Below are 8,141 nucleotides of genomic sequence, written 5' to 3' on the forward strand. Positions count from 1 at the left end.
TAGTGGACCTTTCTAACCAGAAGCGATGCAAGCAAACTTGTGTGGATGGAGGGCAAAACAACCAGAAGCAATGTCAACAGGCGAACGAAAAGCAGACTGCTTTGGTTTTTCACAGCGAGGATGTCTCAATCTGCTCTGTGCATCAGCAAACAGGCTGAGCAACATGTCACTTGTTTGAAAAACTCTCCATCTGGCTCTATTTCAGCAAAGTTTTGCACACTTGCTTCACCTCAAACCCAATTTATTTGGTCAAAATCGATGCTGACATCCTTGAAGTTTCTTATTCCTTTCATCAGAGCAGTTAACAAGGAGGACAAGAGACTAATTAATAAAGTTGAGAACCGGTACCTTTTATATGATCCACAGCAGTGTTTTTATGTGAATATTCCCAAAAAGGATGAGGTTTGGAAGGAAAACAGGGAGGTGCTGGGAGTTACAAGTAATTAAACTGTCCCCCAACTATACAGAAACAAGACTGCCTGTTGCACAGAGATTATGTGTGCAGTAATGCACTAAGAACTAGAATATGTGCGCATGTGTGATTAATGTGCATGTACGTGAGCAGGGTCTTGCACCCTGCCTCCAACGACCCTGGTTACCATGGTTGTTAGCCATCCACTAGCAATATCATGATGCCTTAGGTTGAGTCTGATGACCAATCAAAGGCTGTTTCTCTGACTTGTTGATCAGTTAGAAGGTGAGTGGGCCTGTGTGGCAGCTGTCATTGCCACACAATCTCAAACTTATTGCACAATGGAATAACACCAGGTGTATCGCATTCCTCTTCCTATTATGGCTTCATCTCTATATAATGAGCAGAATGATGTCAACTGCATTGGAATAGTATTGCAAAATTGTATTCAGTGACATTCAAAATGTATTATAATTTCTATTCATTTAGTTTTATTAGTTTTTCATTTTATCACATTACTTTTATTTTTATATTTTTATTTTTATTGCATTGACTATTGCACTTTTACACTGCTTTTATTACATTTGTTAGAATAACACAATATTTCTTTTTTTTTTTTACATAGATTGATTGAATATTGAATACTGTTGACATATTCTACTCTCTGTAATATTTTTATATGAAACAACACCGTTTTATTGGCACAAACAAAAAAGGAAATCAGTGGAAGCCTAATACTTGTCTGGTTATACCTAAAATTACCCTAAATGGGCAAGTGCAAGTGTATTTCTTGGTGCGCCAATGGCTGGGAAAAGACTTGTAGCTATTTGGAAAAAATAAATAAAGAAAAAGAAACCAAAAAAAAAAAGTTTCTGAATAAATCTGAGGTAAGAAATAAGCAATTTTTAAATGCAGTAAAGGATTAATTCATGTGTAAAAGTCTCCATTGGATGTTTATAGCATTTGACCAACACAGCTATAACGGACATACTGATAAATGTGCAAAGACGTGAACAAAAGCCATGGTTAACAATAGAGCTATACCGTTGTTTAGGCTGCAGTGTGTCATATTACATTTCAGTCACTTACAGCCCCAATCCACTGGTGAGGAATTTGAATGAGGAGGTTTCCTCATGGGCAGCGACAGTTTAAACACAGACTGTAGTTGTCATGCTCATAGTGTCATTTCAAATCAGACAGCACTGTCATGCTCTGTAACAACGGCGTAGACAAAGGTCTGATGCGTAAAAACAGTGCTCCCTTTGCAGGAGACGGGGAAACTGAATCTGCCAGCAATGACTCAGTGTCCACAAATCAAAGGATTAAAATACTGTTATAGCTTCTGTCAGTTTAGTAATGCTGGGTGAACGTTCATTTGACGGTGCAGGGAGGAGGAGGGGGGGGGGGATGACATCACTCTGGGAGGCAGCCATCTTTGTGCCCTTGGCCAATAAACACATTTTCATGATATTTTTTTGCAGTATGCTAAGAACTGCTCACTCACTAACCGAAACCCCAGCAGCAAACCCCGCCACCATCGAAGTCGACTGCTGTCAACAAGTCGCCAGACCAAAATATGTGTGTGTTTGAATTGCTGTGCTTCATATTATTTAAGACTGACTGGCCTTCGTCCACATGAGACAGTAGCTGTGACCACAGATGACACCATGGATAAGAGCAGCCATTCATCATGTCCTTGTCTTTAGAAAAATAATGCCACATAATAACACTGTAAAAGAGGCTAGTCAGTATATGTGTCTGTGGCAAACACTCCATCACAACTAAGTTAATGATGTTACTGAGTAAAGTAGATCAAAATGAGTCAGAAGAGAGTCTTAATGGTGGTGTAACTAAAATTTTTACTGTGAAAAAATATGCCCCTACCTTAAAACACCTGCTTTTAGAATGGAGTTTGGTTCAACAGCACCAAAACAGCAAAAGAAATAATATAAAAAGCGACAGATATCTGAAATAGATTACCCGAAGATTCAGTAAAGTAGTTATATGTCAGGACTGAACTGACAAGACTGAAAGGGCCCTGATTTCTTTATTCTTTTCCTATGTAACAACATAGCTGATCTGCAAATACATAACAAAGATATTCCTTATAGATGAATCCAGCGAAGTACCGGAAGTGGCGTCTCCCTACAATATGTGTGCGAATGAACGTGAGCCTTCATAAGAAGTTTGCAATCTTCTACTATTACCTTTACTTTCTATTTACCTTTACTTTTGACAATGATATCTTAGAAGTTGAGATGAACCAGTGCAGTTCAGCTACTCCAACAGTAGGGGCAGAAAGGACTTTGCTTCTGAAACTCATGTATTTTTAATATATATTACACAGTACTTCATCAAATAAATGTGGCGGAGGTGGTCTGTTTTTTCTCTTCTCCATTTACTATTTTTGGTTATTGTCACAATAACGTCAACGCAAAATTTGAAGAACACTAATATCGCCATCTAAAAAGGTGCCCCCATCAGTTACTGAGGGCAGCTGTTTAAAGTCCATCCATGCTATCACTGTCAGCAGGCGACAGCCGACACGATATCTAGAAGGGAACCCCAGACCCACGAGATCTCATGAGAGATCTTGGCAAGTTCGGGTGTCCCGTCTAGACATGATCACTGCAGTAATGGCGGCACCGCTAGATGGCGGAGCACACAATAGCTAAATAGTGATAGAGTTTTCTTAGTTTCTGCGTTTATACTAACAAAGACCACAGAATTTGCATTTGCTGCCAATCAATTAAGAGTGGTTGTTTTTGTCATCCAAAAAGGGGGCGGGGCATGTCTCAGGAGCAAATAACCTTTGTGGGTCGCTCTCATCCATAATGACATAAGATTTAGTTTGATGCTTGAGCTGCAGATAAGGCTGGGCATCGTTCAGAACTTTCCAGTACCAATACTGCTACCTTGGCTCTGGTTCCTGAACAATATTTTTTTCTATATCAAGTCCATTTTAACACAAACAAATTTTCATTGCAGTACAATTATTAATTTTAAAGAAAGAAGCTGTTCAAAGATGTGGGAGCAGCTGAAGAAATGAGTTAAGAAACTCATATAAAATCTGTAAAGTATGGAAGTAAATAAAAGTCTGTGTCAAACCTTTATTGGTATCAACATTTAGTATCAAATGACAAGGCATTCTTTGATACTCGATAGCACTGAAGAAATTTGAACAGTACCATAAAATTATTGAAGCTTGGTAACCAGCCCTAATTGACAATTTGGGGACAAAATTAAATGCACCAATATTTTTGACCACATACCATGATGGTAATATTTATCAATATTGCAACAGGATTGTAGGAATGACTATTGGTGCTTTCACAACACAATGAAATCTTTGGTAATGTGGATGTCATGACTAGGTGGGTAAAGGTAAGGTCTGGTAAGATCGGAAAATTACATCAGTTTACTTGTAATGCAGCCTTTAAAACCAAGAAAAGACACTTATACCACATCACAATGTAACTATATCCAAAATCTAATCTGATTTCTAGTTTGCCCAGTCCTATTGAATTGATTGCCCTTCATCACGTGTCATGCACATGCAAGTCTAGTTAGGGATGTTCATATTAATTTATATGAAACTGAAACTGCTGAAGAGTCCAGACAGGCTGCCATGTAAGATGGTTGCTTTAGTGGCATCCAGACTTTGACTGTGACTGAATCAACCTGGCAAGATGGAACCAACTCATGAGCATCAGTTGGGCACTACAGCCCTTAAAAGGGTTTAAATGTGATCTTGTAGTGAATTTAAACTATTTTATCACTATGCTGTGAGACAAATATCAAAAAATGCCAACAATTATACTGGAAACAGTCCTCCTCCTACTGAATGAGACAAGTATAGTGCATATTGGAAATGCTGAAGGAACATTTTATAGAGGCGAGGTCCCTAACCTTCTGGTTAACCCCTATTGGATCTTACTTCAGAAAAAATATGAATGGCGGTTATTGGTGAGAGATGGCATTGATTACATATATTGTATGAGAAGAGACATGTAGTTCACTTAGTGGTTTCATACAAAACTAAACTACACCAAACCAATGGCAAACGGTGACTCTCTTGATTTGTAAACTTGTCTTTTAAACTCACAAACATCATATGTGTAATTCATCATGTTTTGCCCTTCATCCGCTCAAAAGCTTATTTGTCTCTTGCCACAGAGAGCTGTTCATGTTTTTTTCTGAAGTAAGGTCACATGGGGCATGTCGGAAAGTGAGAAACTTTCTCTTAAGTGGAAGAATAGAGCTCAACAGTGAGGTTCCCGAGGTGAAAATCCCACTCATATCCTGAATAGAGGATTTATATTATGAACCATAACACTGTAACCATCCAAGGTATACCGACTACAAGCTATGAGACTGTGAAATGATGGCAGAAGGCAGTATGATATCAACCTTATTTTGCGAAAAACATGTTTTACCTGCAATGTAATGGAGAAGTACTACCCACAATTCAAAAGTGTAACAACATTGCTGTTACCATGGAAATATTTACTGCATCTATGAATGCAGGCTGGCTAGCTAGATAGCTAGCATAATGCTATTATTCTGCAGTAAATCTAATATATAGACACAACACAAGCTACAACACTGTTATTAACTATATAGATAATAATGACAAAAGTTAAATTTAAGAAGAAGCCATACCCTTCGCAGTGGTTTATGGGATGAGTAGTTCCATCACTCTTAAAATAATTATGTACAAGTTGTGTTTTTACCTTTTTTCGGTTTTCCAATTTACTTTATTTTTGTTATTATTTTTATTTGGCTAGGAGTCAAATGTTTCATTTCACGATTCATCTGGTAATTGGCTGGCTTGGTTCCAGGCTTAAAACTCTTTATTTTTCTGCAGAGTGAAGGTGAAATTCACTTCCGGAAGGTTGGAAAAGTGGGCGGTCACAGTTGAGCTCTATTTTGGCGTTACTTTGATTTTTGTACTGTAAGTTCAAGCGCCTGTTTCAATCCAGGTTGGATCTTAGAACTCAGATCTTACCTTGAATTCTTCCAGGATTTTATACGTTTTCCCCCGGTACTCGCAAAAGTTTTTAACCTCCTTGCACTCGGGACAGCATCCATTGTGCTCCACTTTGGTGCACTTGGGGTGCAGTTTGGGGCACTCGGGCTGGTCGCACACGGGCCCGTCCTCCGTGCACACGCACGGACAGTTCGAGTGTCCCGGATAGAAGCGCTCCCCGAGTTTGTAGACGAAGCCACTGTCGTCCACGCATCCTTTCCCCCGGTAGTCATCGAAGACGATGTTGTCGCCGGCGGTCCGCTCCGCCTCGTCTGCGGCGTAATCCTCGGGGTTCCCCACCGAGGCCGGAGACGCGGCGCTCAGGGCCAGCAGGAGGACGAAGGCGGCCGAGAGGAGAGGGCCCATCCTTCGCCGTGGCATCGATATCCACATTCAACAAGATTGTGTGGATGTCATCCCTAGGCTCCCGGTATCCTCTCCGGATCCGTCCTGCGCTTCATTATCATCATCATCATCATCACTTGAGGAAATGGGCTGCAGTGGAAAAAATAAGAGGTGATATGATGGGTGATGATTCACTGCTGATGTTTTGCACAACCTCGTAAATAAATAAATAAATACTTTTTATTGTTGGGCCTGTGTATATTTTATCTTACTGCTGCAACCAGTGTTTTTAAAGCATGATGCAAGTTTTAATTATTATTTTTTATCACACAGGCTTATTCAACAGGCTAATGCCATGATTCCTGACAGAAAACACAAACCTTTGTTAACATAAGAAGCGTGTGGTCTGTGCTGTGTGTGCGCTTGTGTGGTGGTGGAGGAGGTGGAGGTTGTGTGTATGTGTGTGTGTGTGTGTGTGTGTGTGTGTGTGTGTGTGTGTGTGGTGGTGGTGGTGGTGGTGGGGGGGGTTGATTTTCATCTCTTCGTGCAAAATCTCAGCGACAGCTGAACGTCCAACAACAGTGGAAAAGGTTAAAACATCCATTATGTGAAGTGGGTGGAGTGGGCTCCTTACTGTATTCTTCTCCACATTCACTAAAACCCAACATATTTGCGATTATTTGCACAATTTCAAACTCTATGGCAGCGACCAGAGACAACAGGTAGCTATTAGTCTGCTTCATACCCCCCTTAAGGCAATAATTATAGATTTTACTGCTCAAAAATCTGACTTACAGTAACCTGTTCTCACTCAATCAGCCATGTAAATGTCCTGAATCATAAATGCGCAGTGATTTAACCCAAAATGCATCACTCCTTCGTAAAGGGGGGAAACCAGAGCAGAATACAGACAGTTAAGCAAAACATAGATGATAATAAATAGCCCCCTTTGGAATCGTTTGGTTTATAAGTGCTGCGTGTCTTGACAGAAAAAAGGGGTGTATATTAATAAACGATAGGACAAACTCACCGCGTTGAAATTGCTTGATATCCACTTAGTGTGAAGCCAGAGAGCCCAGCACACATAGAGAGGGCTAGAGCAGATTACAGATACCCGCCTAGCCTATTGGAAACTTCACTTTATCCACTGGGTAAATTCATCAGACTCCACAAGATACTATAATCCTCCCTCTCGGTCGTGATGACGGGTTTAAAAGCAATTGAACACAAGCCTTTTGGAGGTATGGTCCCCCCTTTCCAGCGCAAAGAAAATGATATCCACATAAAAGTAGGTCTGCTTCATGATTATCCTCATCGGACTCACCTTTTTGAGACAATATCACAGTTCACGTCCGAAGGCATGCGGTGTGGACCGAGAAAAACAGCTAGAAAAATCCTCTGTAGCGTTCCCTGAGAATCAATTCAATATTTCCCAACGAAGCAGGTGAGCATTAGAAAGCAGCAGTCAGTCTTGTTGCACATATGCGTGTGTATACATCCAGCAGTTGCGTGAAAAATAAAAATCCAGCAGGGCAGAAGTATAAAAAATCAGACCAAACGGGATCGAAGCCAATCATTGTTTGATTTTTTTGCGCTTTTCGGCAGAGGTCGCATTCATCGTCAGCAGCAGGCGAGTCTGATGAGGAGGGAGCGCACCGACTTTCAGCACCTTGGAGAGCGACTGTCTCCTGCGTCCTGCACTGAGCAGAGCGGAGCGGAGCGGAGCAGAGCGCCCCCCCCTGCTCTCCTCTCCCCCTCTCTGTCACCCCACAGACACAACAACGCTCATATCCCACCATCCGAGGGCAACTCCGACTGCATCTCACGAACTGGTCCGGCAAGAGTTAAAAGGCTAAAATCAAGTCAAACGACGCAATGAGTGGTCATTAGTCAGAGAGGTTCCTAGAAGAGCGGCGGGTAGGCTGGATGTGTCACATGTGCGTGAGTGTCACTCTGTATGTTTGTGTCATTATGCGCCTGTGCGTACTTGCGCATGAGTGTCTTCACATATGACCCGCAGCATGTTTCCCTGAGTCACTCAGTATTTGCGGCGCGGTTCACAGAGACACATTTGTATTCAACACTGCAACGCAAAAAAAAAGGGGAGTCTGACTTCTCCTCAGCCTTTACAACAACAGAAAAATACAGTACGGCTTTGCAGAGCAGCATCAGCTTTGTTTTACAGATGGTAGCCCGTAGGGGCCACTGCCTGACTACATTCAGTCTGAGAGAACAGATGACTGAGTGAGACCCCCAAGACTAGCACTTAATTAGTTATTCCCATGAGGAATCATACACATCTTATCAACGGCAACCTTATGGCCTGTCTTGTTCAAACGTAACCGTGTGCTCACG

The 8,141-nt window shown here is 41.4% G+C and overlaps 1 protein-coding gene across 2 annotated transcripts in view; it reads right to left on the reverse strand.

The window, feature by feature from the left end:
• The window catches only part of vwc2l (von Willebrand factor C domain containing 2 like), a 41,730-nt gene extending 34,040 nt beyond the window's left edge, over positions 1-7,690 (reverse strand). The window contains exons 1-2 of one of the 2 annotated variants that reach the window (XM_084724110.1): positions 7,111-7,690; positions 5,421-5,936 (exon numbers count right to left, since the gene is read on the reverse strand). In XM_084724110.1, the coding sequence (XP_084580236.1) occupies positions 5,421-5,834 (414 nt within the window). In that variant the 5' untranslated portion in view covers positions 5,835-5,936; positions 7,111-7,690. Of the gene's footprint in view, positions 1-5,420; positions 5,937-6,816 lie in introns of both variants that reach the window. The other variant, XM_084724109.1, reaches the window with a different exon arrangement.
• Between the last annotated feature and the right edge of the window lie 451 nt (positions 7,691-8,141).

The sequence above is a fragment of the Lutjanus erythropterus genome, chromosome 8 (genome assembly GCF_056507025.1).
Source record: "Lutjanus erythropterus isolate fLutEry1 chromosome 8, fLutEry1.hap2, whole genome shotgun sequence".
In the NCBI taxonomy this organism is placed as follows: Eukaryota; Metazoa; Chordata; class Actinopteri; order Lutjaniformes; family Lutjanidae; genus Lutjanus; species Lutjanus erythropterus.